The following is a 25,965-nucleotide window of genomic DNA, read 5'->3' as shown; positions in this document are numbered from 1 at the left end:
ATCTTACCACTGGTCACCAGTTAACCTGGTGGGCTGAGTGCTGGACTGGTGGTGCATTTACAGCTACGCACGACCTTTAACGGAACATTTTCTTTATGCAGCCTGTTGGAGACATTTTAGTGAAAACCCAGAACCTTCATCACACATCACACATCTTAAAGATATCGGCCAGACTAAATTCCTTTGAATGGCATGTGTAAAGAAGTATTAAAACCTCAGATGAAAAAAGTCTTTGGATTTTCACAGCTGGAATTTAAAGAAAATCTGATGTTTGTGACTAGCGGTGGAAAAACGGAAACTAACTTCCGGTCTAAGTCCTGGACAGCTGGTGACGTTCCACAAGGAGATCTGCTGAAACAGCTGTAGTAAACAACCCGACTCCGTTGTTTCTGCGTTAGCATTAGCAGAGCATGTCATCAGTCAGATGCAGCTTCTGAAGCCTCTGCTAGGCGGTCACATTGGTTTTTCCTCTGGGATACGGCGACCAGAATGGATATCGGATTACCGGAGAAGTTCATCTGAACTCTGACCCCCGCTAGCTGGATATCACTACCGGATAAAGCGCCTTTCACAGATATGAATCACAAAGCACCGTACAACATGAGTAAAATCAGGACAAATACCTCAAACGAATAAAAACGGATCATAAAAATCAATAGCAGTGACAAAATAGTGAACAAAATCAGGAGTAAAAACAAAGTCAGGGTATGAACAAAGACAAAGCCATCTTTCAGAATATTTAGCGGGGGAACGCCTGGATGAAAAGGTGAAATTTTAAATGTTTTTTGAAGACCTCTACAGTTTTGGAGAGACGAGTTTTGAAGGCAGACAGTTCCAAAGTCTGGGGGCAATTGTCTGAAAGGCCCTGTACCCTTTGGTTTTAGTCCGGTTCGAGGAACAGCCAGGAGGTTTTGAGATGTGGATCAAAGGTTCCGTGAAGTGGTGTGTGGGGATAAAAGCTCGGAGGGCTGACATGACATGGAGGTGCAGACATGTTTTAGACCGTTTGACTCAGAAGACCCGGTTTGGACACCGGGGAAGATTCTGTTCATCTTCAGAACCAAAATCAGTTCAGTTTGTTTACTTTTGTTAAATATTTCATCTCTATGCTCCACCAGGAGCTCCCAGCTGACTCCAGGTCTTAGCTCCATCATCTGTCCCAATATAATTCAGTAATCTACAGATAAATAAATAATGTGCTGCCAGTTTTACTGCTGCGTGTGTGCGTTGATGTAACTCTGGTAAATATTTAACCGATAATTTACCAGATTAAATCTTCCAGATGATGGAGTAACTCGCTAGCTCGGCTCGTTGTTTGCACTAATCCAGGATGCTGGTCCCAGGAGGATCTAGTGTTGAAATATCAAGATCATCTTTTAGATTATATGTGTGTGTGTGTGTGTGTGTCGTAGCTTTCCTAAATGACTTGTTTTTCCCTTACCGGGGCTAATACGGTTAGCAGTCATGCTAACGGGACTCTGGAGTCCAGAAGTAGTGGTGCGGTTCCAGATGAATTTATAGATGTAGGTTATAATTTTAGATCAGACCTGTTATTAAAAATGCGTGTAGGACACGGACATGTGGCTCAGACCTTTTGCTGCAGCTGTAAACAGTTTTCTGTAATAAGAGCAGGACAGTAAATAAAATACAGTCATTCACAATACAGCTAGCTTGTTCTACGTGTTGGAGTGACGTATGCAGAACACTGATCTTCACTGCCTGAAGGAGAGGATTTGGATTTTCTGTAATGATTTATGTCAAAAATCCTTAACAACATGAACCCAGTTCATATTTCTATAGATGGTAAAGTCTAGTTATACTGAATTTCTACCATTTTAATGTCAAGGCTGGCCAATAGCTTTAAAAATGCCCGTCAGTCCTCTCCAGTAATGTCTTCAGATGGATCACAGCTGTGCTAATAGTCCAGGTATAGTTGGTTATAAGTAAAGCTTTAAATGTGCTAATTTTATTTAGATTTTTGGAATTGGGTACAGTCTGATCAGTGGAATCGAGATCGAAACCATTTTAAAAGTCTGAACATCTTAAAGATGAACTCGTGTGATGGAATTAAACATGATAAACCTTCAATAAGTTAGCTTAGATAAAACTGCTACAGGAACCAACAAGTCCTTGTTTATGTCTTCATCTAATTTTTTGTTGGTGCCCTTGGCCCCGTTAAGCCCCGCCTCCACACCACCACACACAGAGGCTCCCTGCCTCATGGATTGAGTGTGTTATGTTGGTGGCTCATGTCTAATTAGTGGCACAATAGAAACTCCCTACTAAGCTTTACTGGTTCACGTCTGCTTCAGTCTGCTCTGATCTCCGACACCTTTGATATCAGCCTGACTGATGGGTCAGATACCTGAGCAGCGTCGCCTAACCCTCACCAGGCAGTGACACGCTCCTTAGAGTTTTCATGAATGTCTCAAAAATGCTTGTGAGATTTTTCAGTTTCTCAAATGTTCTGTTTAGTCACTGAGTAATTGCAGCCATCTAGAACCCATCTAGAAGTGGCCTAGATGCAGTCACAGGACGTGCAGAGAGACGGTTTTCAGACGTCATTGAGACTTAGCGTTTCAGTTCAGAAGTGACTTCATGGGTGTTACATGAACCCCAGAAACTTAAAGGTCAGGTTTTGTTTCCTGGCTTTAACCTTTGATCCCACAGTGAAATCTGACATATTATGATCATTATCAGCTCTGGTTTTTGTGTTTCTGAGTGTGTAACTCTTGTTTCAGCATACTCCACCGTGTCGGGAGTAAACGGGCCCCTGGTGATCTTGGATAACGTAAAGGTGAGACCACCTGTGCAGAATCGGCTCTAAATGCAGAGCTTCATCCACCATCAGCCAGCTGGTTTACTGTCAGAAACTTCATCTGCTGCTACTGGACTAAAGGTGTCAAATCTCTGAACTAGTTTCCCAGATATGCTGAGATTGTTCATCTGACTCTGCCAGACGGCACCAGGAGGAGTGGGCAGGTCCTGGAGGTGATTGGCAGCAAAGCAGTCGTCCAGGTGAGGATCTTCTAGACCAGGGGTGTCGAACTCGAACTCACTCTGGGCCCAAATGAAAATCTGGGACAAAGTCGCGAGCCGAACTTAATATTTTTTGAAAAAGTGACTGCAAATTAGCACATTTTCTTTATCAACATAAATGCAATTTTGAACCTTTTAATTTGGAAATAAACTTATTTTTGCATTAACACTGAATGTGGAATAACCAAATTACACACGAGCAAGTCCGTTTTAAATAAAACGCATCAGTGGTATTCATTACTTGTGGTATATTCAGCATTTTTAAAATCTATTCAGGATTTGTTTTCTTGTTTGTTCATTTTTCTTATTTTTTATTCTCCTTTTTTCTCCTGTAATAAGTGTCATCACTGCTGTGACATCTAGCTTTCCCCACTGAGGAACAATAAAGGGATTTTCTATTCTATCAGGACACGGTGTCGAGGAGGAAAAATAACAACTATAGCAGCCACAGAGTCATGCTGATTTGAGCGCGTCGCTGCTTGCTGGAGTTATATCAGCTCTGTCTGGAAGTTAGTTGTAAAACTTTCTCTTTCAGTCGTGAACGCATTACTGAGCGGTTAAAATCTCTGTTTCTGGGCTTCAATGTCAGAAAATAGCTGAGTAAACTCGGCGCTGAGTGAGAGGAATGTTTAGTTTGTCCGAGACAGCGGAGCTGCAGACACCGGCAGCAGACGCTGGAAAAAACACAAAGGAGGGGGCACTTCGGCTGCGCGCTAACGCCGCAAAGCATCATAGGAGTTGTAGTCTTTGCTGTAAAATCGGCCAGCAGGTCTGTTTTAATTTTGATATTTATCCGCAGGCCACATAAAAATGCTCCGCGGGCCACATGTGTCTGACACGTGTTCTAGGTGAACGTTTTGCAGACGTGTTGGAAGCTCACACTGACGAGGTTACAACAAATTTCCTTCTAAGACGGCTGGGGCATTGTCAGTTTTTCTCCTTTCATTAAAGCTAAAGAGGACCGACATAGTTACTGTTTACACTCTATGAGCCTGCAGGGTTGCACAGTCTGCGTCAGCAATCGCAACCACACCATCAGGCAAAAGGCTCCAGAGCTGTTTAAAGAACCGAAGCCAATAAACAGCGGCGACTCTGAAGTTATTTCTTGTACCCCTAAGAAGCCATGGCATCTTTCTGTTTTACTCTAATATCAGGTAAAGCAGGCTAGAGGCTAGGGCTGAACGATCTATCGTTTTTGGACCAAAATAGCGATTTCAAACAGCACGATCACGTCACTCTCAAAGCTGCGGGTTTAGTGGTTTTGACTGATCCAGGATCAGTTGTGTAATTTTTTTTTTTTTACATCCGGGGTTTCCCCCTGTGTTATGGCGGCGGCAAAAGCCAGCACGGGGGTGGGGGGTGGGGTGTACAGTCCAGAGCCGAGCCCAACTCCACAGCTGCCAGAGCTGCATGTTCAGGTTATTTTCCCTGTTTTATGTTCCCACACACAGCACTGCTAGAGCCGATAATGCACCGTAGGTGAGCCCGGTACAGAGAGAGAGAGAGAGAGAAAGAGAGAGAGAGACTCCTCCCACATCGGAGCAGGTTCTGGCTGATTTCTAAAGCTTGGTTTACACTTCATCAGCGTGAGTGTGGAGTTGCGCACTTTAGTTGACTTGAAAGCTCAACTTCTCTTTTAAAATGGTTTGAATGTTTCTGACGGCACGCGTTAGTCCAAACAAGCTAAGGTGTCAGAATGCGTGCATCTCTCTCACGGAGCTGACGCTTTAGGGAGGAAATACTAGACGTGCCGTGGTAATGCAGGAAAACTGTGCATTTGTTATTTAATACATTTAAAAGCTGTTTCTACCTACAGATTTCCTCCATGCATGTTTGGAGTAGAACGTGTTTTAAAAAGCTCTCTAGATGAAAATCACAAGTTGCTTCACAAACACATTAAAAACAAACAAAAAGATAATAATGGGAGAAAATATTAATAGCTTTAACTGTTTTTATACTACGATTAAATAGTAAATATTAATGTGAATGATTTGCTGTACTAGATTAGAATCTAGACCATCTTTCACTTAACCTACAGGCAGGGCCGGATTATCATTGCAGGGGCCCCTGGCCACAATGTGCCACCCAGAAGCACTTTTTAGACATTTCATAACATTGTCAATATTAAAACTCGCTTACTTATGTAGATACAAGGGTTAAATATCTGCAATGTTTTTTGTTTCTTGTCTCCTGTCTCCTTCCTCCTCTTGTCTCCTGTTTCCCTTCTCATCTTATCTCCTGTATCCTTCCTCCTCTTGTCTCATGTCTCCTTCCTCATCTTGTCTCATGCCTCCTTCCTCCTCTTGTCTCCTGTCTCCTTCCTCCTCTTGTCTCCTGTCTCCTTCCTCATCTTGTCTCCAGTCTCCTTCCTCCTCTTGTCTCCTGTCTCCTTCCTCCTCTTGTCTCCTGTTTCCTTCCTCCTCTTGTCTCCTGTCCCCTTCCTTCTCTTGTCTCCTGTGCCTACTGTGCCCAATTTGCCCATATTGTAATCTGGCCTTGCCTACAGGGTGGCTTGGCAGGCTAGTGTTGGACCTTTGTTTGCAGAAAATTGTGAATTGAACCGAAATCACAATTTCTGCTAGAAAAATTAGGGTTAATTCTAGCTTCATACACCATGCACATGTTAGTTTGTGTGGGTTGGGTGGTGGATCAGGTATGAAATTATGGAGGAAACTAATAAAAGAACATCTGACCAGAAATGGAAAGAGAGCGGTGTTGGGGTTATTAGGAGCGAACAATTCGCAAGCGTTAACTTACTTTTGGATTCTTCAATAAATTCTGTAAATATGTAAATATTTACTGATTTATTAATTAATTAAGATATTCTTAGATATACGGGGCACCATTCCCCTTTTTCCGGGGAAAAATTGAATCCAAAACTCTTATCAGTCTTTCTTGAAGTTCGTAGAATCCTTGGAGCAGAGACTTCTCTTCGACACAACAAAGCTACTGGACACAAAAATCTGAATTTTATAACATTTAATTAACAATTTGTCAAATGAATAAACAGTGGAATAGATGAATAATAACCGTGTGATATGATTGAAGATGGATGTGTTTGCATGTGATGGAGGATGTATGAATGGGGTCCTTTGTTCTCACAAAGGAGTAGTGTGTATGTGTGTGTGTGTGTGCGTGTGTATGGATTCAAAATGGAGTCTTGAATACAAGATGGCTGACCCCTTTGTCTGGCTAAAGTGTGGGTGGCAACTTGCACTTTAACTTCCAAAGCACTTAGAATCAGTAGTAACTTAACCTTAAATCACTCAAAACATTTCAAAGGATCATGCAACAACACAAAAGATTAATCACGAGTTAATATCCTTAGTTTATCAGCCTGGCCATGGCCGAACATTTAAAGATACCAAACAATGATTAATAAGCAGTTTATTCTTCAAAATGACCCGACGGACGTGTTTGGGACGAAAGAGGAAAACACGAAGCTACTTTTTAAGCAATAGACGCGGTTTATTGCTTATTTGAGACTATAGAGGAAACGGGAGAAGAAAAGGAGAGAAAAAAATGAGTTTCCTGATCACCAAAGCAGCAAGGCGTCCCCCGCTGTTATGACTTGACGGTTCTCCGTTTTTCTCCGCAGTTTCCGGCGTCATCCGTCGGTTTGATGCTTTCTCCGTTGTTTGGCGTTCACGAGTGTTTCTCCACGGGCTGGACAGAGACAGCAAAGTTTCTTTCTGTGCTGAGTTATAACTTACAGCGTTTCTGAGAGCTGGATGGAGTTGTTGTTTCCCTCCGCGGGTTCTGTGTCCTCAAACATCAGCTGGAGGGGAGCAGAAACGAGCAGATCAGCGGTCCCGTGGGCTCAACTTGGCTCTTAGAGCTTCCGCGTGCTCAAAGAAGTCGGAACGTTCGACAAGCGTGTCCTCACCGCCAGGTATCCTGGGCAAAAGAACGAGGTTTCTTTGTCTCATTCATGATTTATAGTCTTTGAAGTCGCGGGAAAGCTCCAAGCTCCCGCCTCCCGCAGATCGTGTTTCTGGTATTAGGCGGTGACGTCATCACAATGCTTCCGTGTGCAAAGCATCATGGGAAATGAAGTTTCTTGGCGCTGATGTGATTATTTGCTTTTCAGAGCAATTTAAGCACAGTCATTTTGGAGAAAATCACTGCATAGTAATTTCCTCATGAGGTCAGACCCTCAACATTCCCCCTTTTGGTTTCGGGGATCGCGCCCAAAGCTCGATCGTCGGAAGCACAGATGGGTTTGTTCCTCATGAACGTAGGTCGACTTGATTGTCGGAAGCACAGGTGGGTTTGTCCCTTAGGACGTTGGTCTCCTTGGACGCCTTTGTCTTTGGTCCTTGTCTTGGATCCTGGCGCCTTTGGTCTTTGTCTTTGTCTTGGATCCTGGTCAGGCACAAAACAAAAGAGGATAGGAAACGGGATAGTCCCCAACGCGCATAACGAGAAGAAGCCACTCACGCAGGTGGTACGCAATGATGATGTCGTCCATGCGAGTGGTAGTAGTGTAGCAGGAGGAAGGTCGGTGGGCGGTTAACTCCACGAGGGGACCCAAAGGCATCTCACCGCCGGCCATACAGTTCAGTTTATGGAGCACGCGGTGATGTACGAGGTCCATAGTTCGCAAACGCGCATTGACCTAGGTGGTCCCAAGATTCCCCCCTTTTTGGTCCAAAGGGTGGATCAGGACAGTCTTTGGGCTAAAACAAGGACCATAAAACTAAGAGGTACTACAATGTGCTGGTGCGTCAGACAGAGTCATTGACAGACTGAGCTGGGCCGGCACATAACCACTAGTTAATATGTGACCAAGTAAGAAACAAAAATACAGAAACCCCAAAAAAAAGTAAAACATATAACATCCAAGAAAATTCATAGTAACCTTGAGGTCTCATAAAATACATTCTTAGGTCATACATTCAGTGTGTAGCTTATAAAGAATGTGACATAATGCAACACTCAGATAAAAATGTGAGGTAGACTAAAGTGAGAACTACTCTTAGGGTTACAAAATAACAAAGAAAATGTTGCTCACCCCCTTTAGACAGGTGTGGTACATTCACGCTTGGAGTCTCCCCGAACACGGTTACGAGGCACACCGTAGGTGAGCAAGTGCATCTTATCTTGGAGTTTCTTAACACGCCTGTAGGCGGAATAAGCAATCACGGCCGTGATGAGCCATCCCATCCCCAGGGCGACCAATGTGCAGATTAAGGTCGTATAATCTGTGTCAATGTAGCGTCTTGGGCGTCAAAGGAAGTTCACGTGGGGTTTGTGTGAACTTAACAAATTTGGTTCCTTCAATCAGTAATTGTTGGTCAATTTCTAAATCGAAGGCAAAGTTATAACGCTGGAAAGCGTCCATGATCTCAATCTCCGAATCATGCTGTTCGAGGTTGAGGTGATGGAGTGCCAGGTTTCTAGTTCAAAGTGGAAATGCCTACCGTCCTTTCAAATACCAATGTTCAGCATCGACTTAAACCTATAGATGTGAGGTGTCACAATTATGGGAACATGTAACAGGAAACCGAGTTCCAATTTTCTGCATCAACGTGAATGGGAAGTGCACTACCTAGGCTGTACGCTAGGTGGATTTGTGAAAGGTGCACAGTAGAGGGGTAGCAGCTGTCAAGCTAACTTTGAGCAGGTCCAGTGGTACCAAGTACGGGGAAATACGACTTTCAACCAAGCTGTCCAGCGTGGAACTTACTTCCCTGAGCAGGTCCTGCATCAAATCTCTCACCACTCGTGTGTACACAATATCCTGATGTATGGTTTCAGACAAAGTCTTGATTGCACGTAGAGATTCATTAATCAGAGCCTAGTATAAGTACCAGAGTACTCTGTAAGGTTTTAGTAGGTACATCCTGTTAGCGGTCTAGGAAGGAGTTTCTCTTGGTTAGTGAAAGTGACGGCGGGGGGGGGCCTGGTTCTTTGTCGGTTAGTACATGTTAGTGGGTTAAACGTGCACTTTCCCCCCCTTTCCATTTCCATGCATAGAACTATGTCGAGACTACGTCTACCTCCTGCGGGGAGTCTGGTCTCTGTACCCGCGGGGATGGTTTGACGTAGGGTTTGATTTGGTTTGCATGCACCCATTTGTAGACAGGCTCCTGTCTCGCTTTGGTGATGCGTAACCTGTATGCAACTGGAGAGAGTTTTGCCACGATCTCAAATGGTCCTGACCAGCGGGGCAGGAACTTCTTAGCTTTGCGTGCCGGTTGGGCGAACCGAAAGTAGAATACTTTGTCACCCACCTCGTATTCGCGGCTGGTTGTCTTTTGGTCGTAGTAGGCCTTAGCGCCTTCTACGTTGGTCTCCAGTTTCTTCTGAGCGTGCGCGAACGTAGCTCTGAGGTGTGTTTTCAAGTCTGCCACATACTGATGAGCGGTATAGGCAGTGGCAACACTGACATCCTCTGGGTGATCCAGGAGGTGCAGTGGTAGAGTCATCAGTCTGCCGGTCATCATCTCAAAGGGCGTAACCCCAGTGGATCGCTGTGGAGTGGACCGTATGGCCATCAGGACCAGAGGGAGCTTGACGTCCCAGTCCTTCCCAGTGGAGCAGACGTACTTTTTGAGCATAGAGACGACCGTGCGGTTCATCCGTTCGACCTGTCCGGATGACTGTGGGTGATAGGGAAGGTGGAATCTCACTTCCACTCCCAGAAGTTCAAACAGGGACGTCATTACACTGGATGTGAAATGAGTTCCTCGGTCAGAGTCAATGCAGAGTGGAAGTCCCCATCGACTAAAAACGTGGTTAATCAGCAGTACAGCGGTTGTGACGGCTGTATCGTTTGGCGCTGGAAGGCACTCCACCCACTTCGTGAAACTGCAAGTTACAGTTAGCATATATTTGTTTCCTCTTGCCGATTTGGGAACCGGTCCAACCCAGTCGATCTGCAGGTGGGACCAAGGGAAGGTTATTCCCCTGCGTTGCAGTGGTGCTCTAGCAAGCGGCTGGGAGGGTTGAAACTGGGCACAGACGAGGCAGCCTTGGACATAGCTGTGTACGTCCTTGGACATCGACGGCCAATATGCTACTTCTGTCAGTGACGCGAGGGTAGCTTTTGCTCCGCGGTGACCTCCAACCGGAGTGTCGTGGGCATAGGCAAGCATGACTCCTCTGTGGTCAAGTGGAACAACCCAGCGCGGCGGGCTGTGATCGTCACGCATGTAAACTAACAAATCGTTTTGTAGTTTCAGGTGCGCGAGTTGACGATGCAGGGTTACCAAATCTCGGCTTGCGCCAGTAGGTGGTGACGGTTGTTCAGGCAGCGGGCCCTTTTGGAGAAGCTCGCGGATGAGCTTCAGGTCAGGATCTTGTTCCTGCATGGTGACTAGGTCCGCGTCCTGTGGTTTTCTGCCTAGAAACACGGGTACCTCAACGGTCCGAGGTTCGTCTGCCTGGCTAGCATGGCGACGAGTAATCGCGCAGACCTCGTGAACGGCCTTGGGTGGAAGCCACTCGTCTTTGAATTCCCAACAGGTTCCCTGGTCAGCACCGAGCTTAGCAAGGCGGTCAGCTTCGTCATTACCATCTTTCTCCGGACCTAGGGTCCTGGAGTGACCTTTGACCTTTTTCCAGTAGACCATTATGCCTTTCTCAGTGGTGAGCAGATCACACGCTAGGAATAACTCCGAGTGTTTCACGTCTCTGTTCCTGGCGTTTTTCATGTTGTTCTCCTTCCACATGGGGAAGTGAGAGATGAAGCTGTGTCTAGCGTAGTTTGAATCAGAGCAAAGAACGATTTGAGTGATGTCCAAGGCTGCCGCCTGCTGGAGGGTTATCAACACTGCAGCAATTTCGGCGTACTGACTAGACTTTTGGCCCAACCGGTAGTGATTTGGTTGCTTAGTGTCACAGTCCACCCAAACGACTCCAACCCCGGCACGGAGCTGGCCTTCGTGAAGGTAGGCGCATCCGTCAGTGTAAACTTTCGGAAGCCCTTGGCAAACATTCTCATCAAAGTAGCGATGATTGGATGCGGTTGGGTAGACTGCGGCAGGTGTGTCCAGGGGGCCCGTGACGGAGTCAGAGTCACAGTGCTGGCAGCCTGCTAGCCCTTGTCCTAGCGCTAGCTTGGTGTTCTGACCATACTTGACCTCAATGTTGTATCCTTGGAGCACCATCATCCACGTCGCAATGCGGCTGTTTGACACTCTTCCTTCGCGCAGACGCTGGCTGTTTAGGAAGGTGACAGGCTGATGACACGTTTCAATGATCACTTTCTGTCCACCGATGTAACTACGAAAGTGTTCGACAGCCCAGACTGTAGAGAGGAGAGCTCTCTCGCAGTCTGAGAACTGGAGTTCCACCTTGCTCAGAGGCTTGCTGGCGTATGCCACAACTCTCATGTCCTGATCGTGTTTCTGCTTCAAAGCAGCGCTCAGGCAGTGAGAGGAGAAAGTAGCCTCTATGTAGAACTCTTTATCCTTGTCTGGGTAAGCCAGACAGGGTGCGGACGCCAACTTCTGTTTTAGGAACTGGAAGGAGTGTTCTTGGGGTCTGTCCCACACGAAAGGTGTGTCGTTCTGAAGCAGCTCAGTGAGGGGCCTCGCTATTTCAGCGTACTCCTCAATGAACTGCCTGGAGTAGTTGCAGACTCCGAGGAAGCTCCTGGGTTCGGTCAGATTAGCTGGGGCTTTGATGTCCTGAATGGCTCTAATGCGTCCCGCTTGGGGCTCGACTCCATTAGGGCCAACCAGCAGTCCAACATACTCCACTTTGGTTCTACACCACTGTCCTTTGAGAATCGCCAATTTAGCTCCGGCGTCAGCGAGCTGTTGCAGCACGTGACGGAGTTCGGCCAGGTGCTCCTCGAAGGTTCGACTCCTCATCAAGATGTCATCGACATATATGAGGTTCCCTCTGGAAGCAGCATCTGACATGGCTTTGTGGAGGAAGATGTTGAACTCGGCAGGTGAGTTAGAGTAGCCAAAGGGGCAGCGGTTCCAAGTATATTGGCGATTTCCAAAGGAGAAAGCCAGTTTATACTGGTCCGCCGACTCAACCTTCATGGTCCAGAAGCCGTTGGCTACGTCAACCGTAGAGAAGAAACGAGCATCTCTGACTCTGGCTAGCTCCTGATCTAAATGGATCATAGGCCACCTGGAGAGAGGTACTTGTTTGTTCAGTGCACGATAGTCTATGGTGAGACGCCATTTCCCAGTCGGTTTCAGAACCGGCCAGATGGGAGAGTTGTAAGTGGAGTTACACTCTCTGATGATGTTTTTCTCCTTCAGCTGATCGAGGATCTCCTGGATCGACTCATAAGCAGCGAGGGGAATCTTGTACTGACGTACAAAAGTAGGAGGGGCATTCGGGTTCGTTGGAATGCGAACCGTATGCAGGTTTGTGAGTCCACAGTCCAGGGAGTCCCTGGATAAGATGGACTGAAACTCATAGAACAGGCTTCTAAGCGCTGCTCTCTGCTCCTCTGACTCCAGCGCATCCGCTTTGTCAAGCTGCTGGCTGACTTCGGCCTCGAAGCCGTCATAAGGTTCAGAGGAGGAGGGTCTCTGGTGTTCCGGGCTTTCAACCGGTGACTCAGAGGGTTGAGTATTTATTGCAAAAACCGTTAGACACTGACCGCCGTCAGTATCTAAGGTTGCACTGCAAATGGGTTCCTCAGGAAGGGCTTCATGCCGCTTGATGGTAATCATTTGTGAAGGGAAAGTACTGAATGTGTCTGCACCAACCTGTCTGTCGTTCAAGAACAACGGAAGTTGTCCGATCACGGGGACTGAAAGTTCGAAGTCATGGAATGAGCTATCTATCAGCATGCCCAAGGGCTTTCCTGCCGGCATGTGGATAGGACTCCGGGTCGGATTTTCGACCAACAAGTAAGCAGAACGATTGTTCAGCTCCAAGAGTGGCGTGCCACAGACGGCTAAGTTGAGCTCCAAGAAGTGTGGTGATGGCTGGAAGAAGGCCTGTGTGCCTGGCAGCTTCTGATGCTTCATCAGAGTCAGACGAACAGGCACTCCTTTGACCAGTGGGGGCAGAACCGTGCTGGCCTCAACCACTGCACGGCAGGCCTGTGGAATGGTCTGTCCGGACAGCAAGTGTTCACGGCCTTCTGAGCCAGGCTCAGAGGATGGTGTGGCCCGGGCCCAAAGGACTTGATTGCAAGTGTCCAGCTGGGCACCTAGTCGAACCAGCAGATCTGCTCCAATGAGTGCAGGTGGATCAAGCTGTGGTATGATGCTGAATGTATGTGTGAGCTGTCTTGCTCCAAGTTGGATAGTCAGAGAGCAGACCTCTGGCGCTTTCAGGAGCCTCTGCGGCCAAGTAGGTGACAAGAGCCGATGGCTACGTGTCACACTGACCAGAAGGGGGTCCTTCTGACGCAGGTGTTCAAACGTCTGCTGGCTGATGGCTGACTTTTCAGACCAAAGAGCAAGGCGAGCATCTGAGATGTGGGTGCAGTTGATGGTAAGACCACCAACTATGTGTGGTGCATATGGCTGCAGGCTGACGTTCTTCAGCGAGCAGAGAAAAGATGAATGTGCGCGGAGCGGAGTTCCAGGAGCGGTTTCGTGCCTTTGCAGGCGGTCATCGTCTGTGGGAGCCATAGGGAGGGTCATGACCTTGGAACAAGGGTTTTGCGGCTCACTTATGCTGACTTCAAGAATGGAGGATGGTCGGCTGCTATCTGGGTTCCAGGGCTTAGGTGTGTCCACCTGGGCCCACAGTTGACCCTTCTGGCAGTCGATGAGGGGAGCTAGACGTTCAAGCAGGTCCTGACCAATGAGAAGTGGTTCAGTGTCTAGCTGGCAGACATAAAACGGGTGAACCAGAGTCATGTCTTGGAAGGTGATGTCCAGCCACGCCCGGTGAGTGATACACTCCCTGGTCTGGGTGTAGCTGGTGATTTTCAGGTCACAGGGCTCTACCTGGACTGGTTTCCCGAGCGACCGCATGGTGTCAGACAAGCGATGGAACAGTGTGGAGCATATCAGGGTGATTTCTGAGCCAGTATCCAGCAGAGCATCAACCTGTATGCATCCACCTACGTTGGTGCTACAGTACAAACGGCGAGCATGATCATGGTTTGTTAAGTCACCGAGGAACTTCAGAAATTTAGTATCTGGTTTCTCTGGGGGGTAGATTTCAGGAGACTCCTGTGATCTACCAGTAGTGTTCCCCCAGCTGATCAGGTAGGTCCTGGCCACGCTGGGGGGTTGAGCCACGCCTAGTCATGCGGACGTTGGCTCTGGGTCTGGCTTCTTAGAAGACGACTTTGGTGCAGGGGTTTCTTCTGCAGATCTCAGCTGTTCCTTCTGTTTAGCTAGAAACTGCTGAAACATCTCCTGGACGTCGGCTTTGGTCAAGTACTCACCTGCGGACTCGTGTTCGGGACCTACCTGTGGGCGGCGCTCCTTAAACCTTCCACTGTTCCGACCTGCTTGCCGTTGGTTTTGGTTGGGCCACTTCCTGTCTGATTGTCCAGACCTAGGCAGCCAATCAGCACCCCCCTTCCCCTGTTGAGGAGATTGGGACTGCTCTCGCGGTTTAACAGGTCTAGGTTTAGCAGATTTTGGCTTAGTGGGTGGAGCTTCTGTGCCTTCGAGCTCCAAACGCGGCTCGGCGTCAGGAGCTAGGTGCATGACGCGGTGATGTGCGTCAGGCTTTTGGGGCTTTCCGCCGGCTTCCCAAGCCTGTTGAGCGTATCTCCTAATCTCCTGAGTTGTCAGTTTCTTCATCCGACAATACATTGAGACTTCGGATCGAACACACTCGTGCAGGTTGTGAATGAACAGGGATCTGAAGGCAGGGTCTTCCTCGAGCCCAGGGCCGTTTCGACCTTGGAAATAAGCACTTTTGAGTCGGCGATAATACTCTCTTGGGGGTTCGTTTCTCCCGTGTTTGATGGAGAAGGCCCCCATTGTAGCAGACGCAGAGTCTGCATACGTGGCGTATTCATCTCTCAACGCTCGGCAGAGCGAGGAGTACCGATCACGAATGTCAGGTGGTAGAGTTTCCATGAAACCGTGCACCGTTCTAGATGTGGTTTTCCAAATTAGCTTGAGCTTTTCCCTTGAAGAGGGTGCTGGAAGATCAAGCAGACAACGTTCTATCTCCCTGAGATAATCGTCGACGTTGGATTCATTGGTGTTAGGATCAAAGCGTTCTATGTCTTTAGCTAGCGATTCAATTTGACGTACACGGAGCCCTGACTCACGGTACGGCGCGTCATCCTCTGACTCTGACCCACGGTCTGTCTCAGAGGGCGCTGGATATCGCTGGTGTGCTCTGGGCTCCCAATGTTGACTCCTGGGGCCCAAATCGGGGTTCGGCATGCTGTGACGGGCTGCTGGCACGTCACGTGGGTGTCTTGGGAGGTCCTCCTCCCGGGGCACGTCTGCGTAGTGCAGCCTGCGTCTTTCAACTGGGGCTTCTGCGTAATACGCTTTGTCCGGGTACGGACTGGCGTATGATGCTTTGTCCTGCAGCTGGTTATCGGCATGCCGAATACCGGAGTAGCTAGGATGGGTGGATGGTTGAGGTGCAGGTTGGGCTTGTGGATAACCCCAGCCGGCACCTTGCACCCTTCGTGGACTGGGGGAGCGGTCTAAATAGAGGTGCCGCTCAGCTGGTCGACTTCTCACTGATTGAGAAGGCCGTGAAGATGAGGGTGGTGGTCCAACCTGGGGTTCGAGGGCGAACTGCCCTCGGCCCCTAGGTGGTCCTGAATACCCTAGAGTGTGTGTAGGGAACGGGGCCGAAGGTTGGGACAGATAAGCTTCATCTCTCCCCTGCGGCGTGCGTCCGTCCAGAGAGTCATGGTGTTTCCCCCCTTCCCACTGTCTGTTGTCATCAGCAGAGGGGGGCGGGGTCTCCTCCCCATCTTCCCCAGAATCGGTGCGGGTGTCGTCTTCCTCGATCAGCCTTCCATTTCGCTGTTTTTCAGCTAGCATACTCTGGAGGTTCATGATCTTCTGACCACGTTGGAGTCCTCTCTGATAGAGGATCAGGGCTAACTTAGCTAAGTGAACCTGGATTGGTTTTGTACCATCCGGGTTTTCTATTTGATCAATTACAGCTTCTAGCTCGACGCTACGCTGTTCTTCAGTGAAATCCCTAGAAGGGTAGTCGGGTTCTCGAGCAACCGCGACCAGTTTGGACAATATTTGTCCAGAAAGTAGGCCAGGTTCATAGTCGTGGGCCGCAGCGCCACCTGGTTGCTGGGAGTTGGTCAGTTCACTACTCTGTCCCTCCATTTTAACAACCGAACCAAAAATAGCCTAGTAGAGCTTCTGCAGATAGCTCAAACTGCACCTTTTGGGCAGCAACTGCTAGCTTTGTAGCAGAAAAACACTAAATTAACCTTTGTGCGCACAGGTTTTAGCGTTTTAAGATTGCACGGAATGCCGTGACTGATGCTTAAAATACTATTCCTTTCAGTATTTTAGCAAAAGCTGGTGCGTTGCCGTAGCAACGTCTTACAACACTTGCAGTGTTAAATATGCTAGTTATTCCTTCAGAATATTAGCAAACAAGGTGTTATCAGTCTTTGAGTGAAGGTTTCAGTTAGTTATAATAGCCACTGTGAGTTAAAGTCGCTAAATTAGCAGTTAATTTTAGCCTAAAAGGGTTAGTCAGAATTACTTACACGCTGCACCTTTAATGAGGAACTGAATTTTAACCTAAAAGGTTAGCCAGAATTAATTACACGTTGCACCTTTAAGGAAAAACTGAATTTTAACCTAAAAGGTTAGCCAGAATTAATTACACGTTGCACCTTTAAGGAAAAGCTGAATTTTAACCTAAAAGGTTAGCCAGAATTAATTACACGTTGCACCTTTAAGGAAAAACTGAATTTTTAACCTAAAAGGTCAACCAGAATTAATTTACACGTTGCACCTTTAAAGAAGCACTGAGTTACTGGTGAGAGTTCGATGCAGCTTCCTGCTCAGCGAAATCAGCACCACTCTGTTGCTGGTTCAAGGCTGAACAACTGATTATTTTTAATTCAAGCTCTTTGGATTTATTTGTTTGTTTGTGCCGGATAGAAATCTCTGTGTATCCAAGCCTCACACGGGGCACCAATAAAATGTTGGGGTTATTAGGAGCGAACAATTCGCAAGCGTTAACTTACTTTTGGATTCTTCAATAAATTCTGTAAATATGTAAATATTTACTGATTTATTAATTAATTAAGATATTCTTAGATATACGGGGCACCATTCCCCTTTTTCCGGGGAAAAATTGAATCCAAAACTCTTATCAGTCTTTCTTGAAGTTCGTAGAATCCTTGGAGCAGAGACTTCTCTTCGACACAACAAAGCTACTGGACACAAAAATCTGAATTTTATAACATTTAATTAACAATTTGTCAAATGAATAAACAGTGGAATAGATGAATAATAACCGTGTGATATGATTGAAGATGGATGTGTTTGCATGTGATGGAGGATGTATGAATGGGGTCCTTTGTTCTCACAAAGGAGTAGTGTGTATGTGTGTGTGTGTGTGTGCGTGTGTATGGATTCAAAATGGAGTCTTGAATACAAGATGGCTGACCCCTTTGTCTGGCTAAAGTGTGGGTGGCAACTTGCACTTTAACTTCCAAAGCACTTAGAATCAGTAGTAACTTAACCTTAAATCACTCAAAACATTTCAAAGGATCATGCAACAACACAAAAGATTAATCACGAGTTAATATCCTTAGTTTATCAGCCTGGCCATGGCCGAACATTTAAAGATACCAAACAATGATTAATAAGCAGTTTATTCTTCAAAATGACCCGACGGACGTGTTTGGGACGAAAGAGGAAAACACGAAGCTACTTTTTAAGCAATAGACGCGGTTTATTGCTTATTTGAGACTATAGAGGAAACGGGAGAAGAAAAGGAGAGAAAAAAATGAGTTTCCTGATCACCAAAGCAGCAAGGCGTCCCCCGCTGTTATGACTTGACGGTTCTCCGTTTTTCTCCGCAGTTTCCGGCGTCATCCGTCGGTTTGATGCTTTCTCCGTTGTTTGGCGTTCACGAGTGTTTCTCCACGGGCTGGACAGAGACAGCAAAGTTTCTTTCTGTGCTGAGTTATAACTTACAGCGTTTCTGAGAGCTGGATGGAGTTGTTGTTTCCCTCCGCGGGTTCTGTGTCCTCAAACATCAGCTGGAGGGGAGCAGAAACGAGCAGATCAGCGGTCCCGTGGGCTCAACTTGGCTCTTAGAGCTTCCGCGTGCTCAAAGAAGTCGGAACGTTCGACAAGCGTGTCCTCACCGCCAGGTATCCTGGGCAAAAGAACGAGGTTTCTTTGTCTCATTCATGATTTATAGTCTTTGAAGTCGCGGGAAAGCTCCAAGCTCCCGCCTCCCGCAGATCGTGTTTCTGGTATTAGGCGGTGACGTCATCACAATGCTTCCGTGTGCAAAGCATCATGGGAAATGAAGTTTCTTGGCGCTGATGTGATTATTTGCTTTTCAGAGCAATTTAAGCACAGTCATTTTGGAGAAAATCACTGCATAGTAATTTCCTCATGAGGTCAGACCCTCAACAGCGGGAATCGCACCACAAACCGTCTGTCACAGCAGCTTTAGAACGAGTCGTATCTGGTTGGTTTCTAGTGATCCGGTTTATTCCCTCCAGAACCAGACTGATGTTGTACGTTGTAGGAAGATGTAGACGTTATATTTTTATTGATGACATTGTTTGTGTTGCTCCAGGTGTTTGAGGGAACGTCGGGCATTGATGCCAAGAAGACCGCCTGTGAGTTTACGGGTGACATCCTGCGTACGCCGGTGTCGGAGGACATGTTGGGTAGGATCAGCACACCTGCTGTCTGTTAAACTCACTTTCTGCTGTGCAGCTCTCCTTAAACCAAATGATTATTGTCATCAAACATGAACATCTCTTCAAATGTTAGCGGAGCTAAAACAGGCTTTTCATTCCAGCCGTCTTTGTGCAAATTTTACTCAGATTTTCAGAATCATCTGTAAACAGTCAGAGCAAAAAAAAAAAAACGTAATCAGACCATTTCTTTTCATGTTTCTGAGCGTCTCGATCACTGATTATCTCAGTTCTGCACAAGGTTAAATATATTTGAGCACAAGCAGGAACTAAACCTGCTTTTGTTTTTCAAGTGTCGTTAATCACATCCCTGGATTTATAATTATTTATACTTTCTGTTTGTAACCTCGATAAGAGCCATCAGAGCCGCTCTTGGTGTGTCTGTGTGTGTGTGTTTGTGTTTGGGGGGTTATCAGCTAATAAATGTAATTTTATTGATGTTTTTAGTAATTATCTGTGAATTCAGCTGCCACATGAATCAGACATTTATCCAATGGAAGTCTTGATTAATTCTTGACTCAAAGCCGTGAATCTTCCTTTCAGGTCGAGTCTTCAACGGTTCTGGGAAGCCCATCGACCGTGGGCCCTGTGTCCTGGCTGAGGACTACTTGGACATCATGGGTATGTCCTCCTAGACCCTTTGTCTTCTTGAGTATTCCCTGTCCCTCCTTGAAAGCGCTCCTGAGGCTGATCAAAGCTCAGTAACATTGATGAGAAAATGCCCTGGAAAGGATCTGCAGAGACGTTTGTTTCTACTAAAGCAGATTTAAACTAAAATAAAGGTGAAACACCGGTCGTAATGTAGATGTGTACTTATTCAGCCCTGTTTTTATTGACTTCAGTGTGTGAATCATGTACGGTGCTGGTAACAACTTGAAAATCTTCATTGGAAGTTTTGGTTTTAGTACGGAAACCTGAACATTCGCGTGGATGTTTACCAAACCGACTTTAACCCCAGAAATGTCAATAAAATCATTGTTTTGTTTCTGCAATCTGATGTTTGAGAAGTTGACTCCATTAGTGATAACTGCAAACCAACTTGGCTCAGAGCTATAGCTGTTAGCTAATTGTGATTAGCTGTGGCGGCCATCTTTAATTGGGTTGACACCAAATTAGTGGTTGAATTCAGCTGCCAACGCAGCACACACACACACACACCCACGCACACACCCCCCCCCCACACACACACACACGTGCGCACACATACAGACACACACACACACACACACACACACACACACACACACACACACACATACACACGCACACTTACAAACACATGCACGCACGCACGCACACACACATGCACGCATACACATGCACAAACACACACACACGCGCACACAAACACACACACACGCGCACACAAACACGCACACACGCGCTCACACAGACACATGCACACAAAAACACTCACGCACTCACTCACTCACTCACTCACTCACTCACGCACGCACGCACGCACTCACTCACTCACTCACTCACTCACTCACTCACTCACTCACTCACTCACTCCTGTCAGTGTATCTGCTGTGAGCTCCACTTCTTGAACACTGCATCACGGTAGATGAGAAGGTTCTGAAGTTGTCATTAAGTTCCTGGTGTTCCTCTCAGGTCAGCCAATCAATCCTCAGTGCCGCATCTACCCTGAGGAGATGATCCAGACTGGCATCTCGGCCATCGACGGCATGAACAGCATCGCCAGAGGACAGAAGATCCCCATCTTCTCTGCTGCTGGTTTACCCCACAACGAGGTGAGGCTCTTTGTTCTCCAAATCTCCAGAGAACAAAAACTAATTATTCACATTTTTCCGTAAAGCCGGGAAAGCCGCTGACAGGCTGGATGTTCAGACCTTATCATGAACCCGATGATCCCAGTAGCTCAGTATGGAGGCAAGTCGCAGGGTTCCCACTTGTCCTGGAAAACCTGGAAGATGGTAGACCAATTTTCCAGTCATGGAAAACATGGAAAATGCGAAAACAAGGAAAATGTCCTGGAAATGTTTTTGTTTTCCTGGAAAATAATTTTTCGGAGTGGGTGTGGGCGGAGTTTTATTTCTGGGTATGAATTCAGGCTGACTGCAATAACTGGTAGTCAGGATAAATCACATGCTTGTAAAGGCCCCAGGAGCACGAACCCTTCAGCTGACTAAATCTCAACCAGCTGTTTGTTGGGTTTGAGCCGACGGCTCCTGCCTTCCACCATCGACCTATAAATACTGGACAATTCATTTCCATAGGCTCCAGTAACACGTTTTTGAGGCCAAACGGGAGGTGGCCACCACCGCCATTTTGACCGTGTCACAGGTTCCGTCAAGCCCAGACAATTCCACAAAAGGGAAGAGAGGTGGAGCTGAGGGCGGGGCTGTAAGGCTGGGATCAACTGACGACACCCGGTTGAACTAGCTACAAGCTTACCTGAAGCTAACCCAAAGCTAACGCGAGGTGGGAGCTAAGCTAACGGAGGTAGCAACCTAGCTACAACCGGAGTTAACTGTGCACAACACCAGAGCTTCTGAGTCAGAGATACGCCGGGCTGACCGCTGGGTAAAACCGGGTGGAACACAGAGGTCTCTGAGACCTCCACACGCTGGCAGCCCGCCGCAGCAGACAAGCGCCGCTGCGATCTGAGATGTGCAGAGCTGCCGCTGGGGAGAACCGGGTGGAAAGGTTTCCATCCCAGAGCTCCACAAGCCGGCAGCCCGCGCAGCAGACAGAAGCCGCGATCAGACAGAGATGCGCCGAGCTGCGGGGAGGGGAGAAACGGGTGGAAAACATTGGTCTCCCGAGAGCTCCACAAGCTGATAGTCGGAACCCAGCTCCACCAACATGTTATATTTCAACCCATTTTCTAAAGTGCAGCATTATGTTAAATGCACGGGTTTTTACCCTATTACATTTAAATGTCATGGCTAAACAGTACATGTTAAAATCTAAGCTCAGCTGGGCAGTGACCTAAAATACATAAATATAATTTTACTTACTGAAAAAAATGAAGTGGAGACTCCTTGGACGCTCTTTTAGTGCAATTAATGCCACAGCAAGTCATTTTGTCCAACAATTGCACAAATAATATCCAAAAAGAATACACAAACAGAGACTCAAAATCCTGGAACAGTTTCCAGGCCAGACCGAGGCTCTACTGAGGCCTTTCCACGGAGCTAGCTCTGTGGTCACGTGGGTCTGATGCTCATTAATTATACAGAATTTTAGGCTTTTAATACACTTAAACAGAAGAGTGAGAAAAAAATTCACCCCCCTCAGAGTTGTCATGAGTGTAAACTAGATAATTTAAACCAAAAACATGTTTTGGTACCAGGCTGTAAACATGTTTATTTCTGCTGTGAAATTGGTATTTTTAACATGGGAGTCAATGAGGATTTGCTCGCTCCTGACACCAGCCCCTAGTGGATGAGGGTGGAACTGCAAATGTTGGTACATCCGGGTTTGACTCAATTTTAGAGCTCCATTGTGGGGGCTTGCCGTCCACCGATGCACAGCTGTGCAGCACTCGGGGAATGAAATCAGGCTGCTCTTCAGTGAACAAGGATCTGTTATTTAATAAAGTCGCTGTTTGTTTATTATCTTGTTGTTCCTCTCAAAGTTCCCAGAATGAGGAGTCCGAGTTTTAGAAAGGATCTAGAGGCAGAAACAAACGCTGGCTGCAAAGATCACGCCATTGTGCTCAGTGAAACGATATCGATTGGTTCAGTTTATCGAAGCACTTCGGCACAATTCAGTGCTCCGTTTTTGTGTGTTGGTCACAACATCATTATCCAGGATAATGGAGCGCTGCTGAGTGACAGGCTGTTGGTTCCTGATGGCTTTCAGCTCACAAACCATCGACCTTCTGCTGAAGCTTTCAGGGACAACATTTATTATTCGAACTGTCAAACGATGATAAAAAAAACTTAGCCAGGTACAGAAGTCTTCCAAATGTTTTACCCAGGTGTAAAATAACAAAACAGGAGTTTAAGGTGAGGTTTAATTGCATCAGACACGGGACGTTTATTAAAACATCTTTGAAGTGATCTCTGATAAAATCCTTACAGTAAGAAAAATAAACATCGAACAAGAGTCAGGAACATTCTGCCTGCGTGCCTTTGAGCAGGATTGGGCTTTAATGTGCAGGTCAAACACTCAGGATGTTTCTAGAGTCTGATCTGAGTTCAGCTTTGTCTCCTCTCACCTCCAGATCGCTGCTCAGATCTGCCGCCAGGCCGGCCTCGTGCAGAAATCCAAGGACGTGATGGACTACAGCGCCGAGAACTTCGCCATCGTCTTTGCTGCCATGGGAGTAAGCAGATACCCCCCAGCCCCCTAATCCTCTCTCTTAACCCCTATGTGACCCCCCCCTGCCTCTTTTATTCACCAGGTGATTAAACTTTAAGCCCCCCTCGTTACTTCTGCACTTGTGAGCATATCCCTCAGCCATGCTTCCTAAAGCAGCGTGCCTTTTAGCGCTGACAGGAACACAGTATCAAGTTCTCTGCCTCTCAGCTGCTCCTTCTGTTGGCTGCACACACACACACACACACACACACACACGCACGCATGCACGCACACACACACACACACACACACACACACACACACACACACACACACACACACGCACGCATGCACGCACACACACACACACACACACACACACACACACACACACACACACACACACAGACAGGTCACTCTGGCTGGAGGGTGTGAATAGGGATTCGGCACACGAAGATGCATTTTTAACGGGATGCATCCATTTAACAGCCAAAACAACCAGATGTTACACAAACAGCAGCGGTCAGACCTTTAGTTTAGCTTCCTGTTTAAATCCTGAAAATTCTGATTTATGTAGCAATTGATAAATATTAATTATGACCAATAAGATGTGATATTCCAGGGTTCTTTGCTTCTTCGGGAACCATAAAGACACTTCGTATTAATTCAGACAGAGTCGGTATAAAGTTAAAAGGCATTTTATTCTCTTCTAAGCTAATGATTATACATGACGAGACATGAATAATGAGAGGTGGTGTGGTGGAAGCTAGAGGTTGTAGCAACCGTTCTTTGTATTTGAGAGAAATTGTGAAATCTGGGTGTAAAAGAGTTTGTTTGTTATAAACTAGAGAGTTAGTTACTGATAAAAACCTCATCAGACACTAGTATGCAGGCTGACGATACCCTTGTATGAGTTGCTCCCGGCCGTCCGGAGGGTTGCGGTCAGAGTGGTGAGGTCACCGGACGTCAAGACCACGATACTCAGAGATTAGTAGCTTCCTCTGAGTTCAGCTTCCCCGGCCATGAGATGCAACCCGGGGTCCGCAGGTTCGAGGTCCAACGTGGGTGTCTGAGTTGAAGTAGCTCTGAAAAGAGCTGTTGTGTCTGCGATCACTTGCAGCGTCGTGGCAAGGTTTGGACTTGAGGTCAAAGGAGGTTGTTTCAAAAGAGTCTTCTTTCCCGATTTGGCCGAATCGGGGGTCAGCTGTAAACTGAATTAATCAGGAAGTAAATCCTGTTTTATTAAACTACTTTGTTATGATGTCTGGCCGAGTTTGGCCAATCAGAATTTGACACGTTTCTGAGTATTTACTAACATCCCTCAGAAAGCCACGCCCTCCTCAGATACGAAGATGTTTTTAACCTTAACATGCATCTTGATGTAATGTGTATGAGTGTAAACAACGATTAACTTGTTAAATCAAACACTGATCATAAAATCTGAAATGGATCATTGTAAGAACAATATTCATTTTAAATTAATTGATTTAAGCACAGATTATTCAAACATTTGATTTAAACGTCTTGTTCATTCATTACATATGATTATTTAACTTATAACTCTAAAATCATGGAGTCTTCACTTATTCAGAGTGAAGAATGTTGACGTCTGGCGTTCACAGAGAGTGCAGGACCCTTGGGAGAGAATGTTTGTTTGAATGTTTTGTCTTCATGGAATATCAACACGCGCTGAGCAGAACCTTCTGGATTTAGAAGGTCACACAAAGTGGATTTTTTTCTGGAGATGAAAGGTTATTATGTTGGCCAATATATAGGAGAAAATTCACTCTTTTGGACGTTTCGTTTATAACAAACACAAGTGTTTGTTATAAACGAAACCGGTTTGAGTTTTGAGGTTTTAAACAAGGGTTAACACTCGCTTATTAGAGATGAAGATAATGGGACGTGATAATGTGACTTTATATTCAGACATCTGAGCATCTATTGGTTTTTTAGTTCCTCTTTAGACTGGATAAACGGACTAAAACACACGCCACCAGTTAAACCTGACCTGAATCCTTGTCTTTCAGGTCAACATGGAAACGGCTCGCTTCTTTAAATCCGACTTTGAGGAAAACGGCTCCATGGACAACGTCTGCCTTTTCCTGAATCTGGCCAACGACCCCACGTAAGCGACACTCGCCCTCGGCGGCTACGTCCAGCCTGACATTTAAACCGTCTGATAATCTGCCTGTGTTCTGTGGCCAATCAGCATCGAGCGCATCATTACGCCCCGCCTGGCCCTGACGACAGCTGAGTACCTGGCCTACCAGTGTGAGAAACACGTGCTGGTCATCCTGACGGACATGAGCTCCTACGCCGAAGCTCTGAGAGAGGTGCTCGCTCTAACATGATTTTCATACTCAGGTCCACTTGTGACTGTTCACGTTTAAATGAGCTCATCATAAAAGCTGAAGATCTTTGTCGACATGATTATCCCGAGCCCAACCAACTCCATGCTGCAGCTGCAGCTGCTGTGGAGCTGATCCAGCAGAAAATAACATTCACCCCTAAACTCAAAGGTTTCACGACTCGATTAGTCTGATCAGAACAGAGGATGTGAGCTAGCGTTAGCCTCACTGTAAGCTAACTCCTCCGTGTCAGCAGCAGAGATGGGAGTTTAAAGATTAAGATGGAAAACAGAAGCTTCAGCTCTGAAGAAGAGCGGGTAAACTCTGGTGGAGCTGCTGAAGAGATAAAAACGAAAAACCTCAGAGAACGTTTAGGGTTTGATAAAGAACCACTTCCTGTGTGTGGTTTACATGTGCAGCATTAGCAGCACCTGAGAACACTTCCTGCTTTCAATAAGGAAGTCTTTTAACTGTATTGTGTTCTGTTTTGAGTTTAATTCCCCCCCCCCCCCCCCCCCC

At 46.6% G+C, this 25,965-nt stretch overlaps 1 protein-coding gene across 1 annotated transcript in view; it reads left to right on the top strand.

The window, feature by feature from the left end:
* The window catches only part of atp6v1ba (ATPase, H+ transporting, lysosomal, V1 subunit B, member a), a 44,640-nt gene that overhangs the window by 8,978 nt on the left and 9,697 nt on the right, over positions 1 to 25,965 (top strand). Inside the window, exons 2-9 of the mRNA XM_070542230.1 lie at positions 2,742 to 2,797; positions 2,920 to 3,018; positions 18,700 to 18,793; positions 19,367 to 19,444; positions 20,438 to 20,577; positions 23,019 to 23,120; positions 25,126 to 25,223; positions 25,308 to 25,431. Coding sequence (XP_070398331.1) covers positions 2,742 to 2,797; positions 2,920 to 3,018; positions 18,700 to 18,793; positions 19,367 to 19,444; positions 20,438 to 20,577; positions 23,019 to 23,120; positions 25,126 to 25,223; positions 25,308 to 25,431 — 791 coding nt within the window. The remainder of the gene's footprint in view (positions 1 to 2,741; positions 2,798 to 2,919; positions 3,019 to 18,699; positions 18,794 to 19,366; positions 19,445 to 20,437; positions 20,578 to 23,018; positions 23,121 to 25,125; positions 25,224 to 25,307; positions 25,432 to 25,965) is intronic.

The sequence above is a fragment of the Nothobranchius furzeri genome, chromosome 12 (genome assembly GCF_043380555.1).
Source record: "Nothobranchius furzeri strain GRZ-AD chromosome 12, NfurGRZ-RIMD1, whole genome shotgun sequence".
NCBI classification, from domain to species: Eukaryota; Metazoa; Chordata; class Actinopteri; order Cyprinodontiformes; family Nothobranchiidae; genus Nothobranchius; species Nothobranchius furzeri.
Note: the sequence above shows the minus strand (reverse complement) of the source record. Positions and strands in the feature narration are given on the sequence as shown.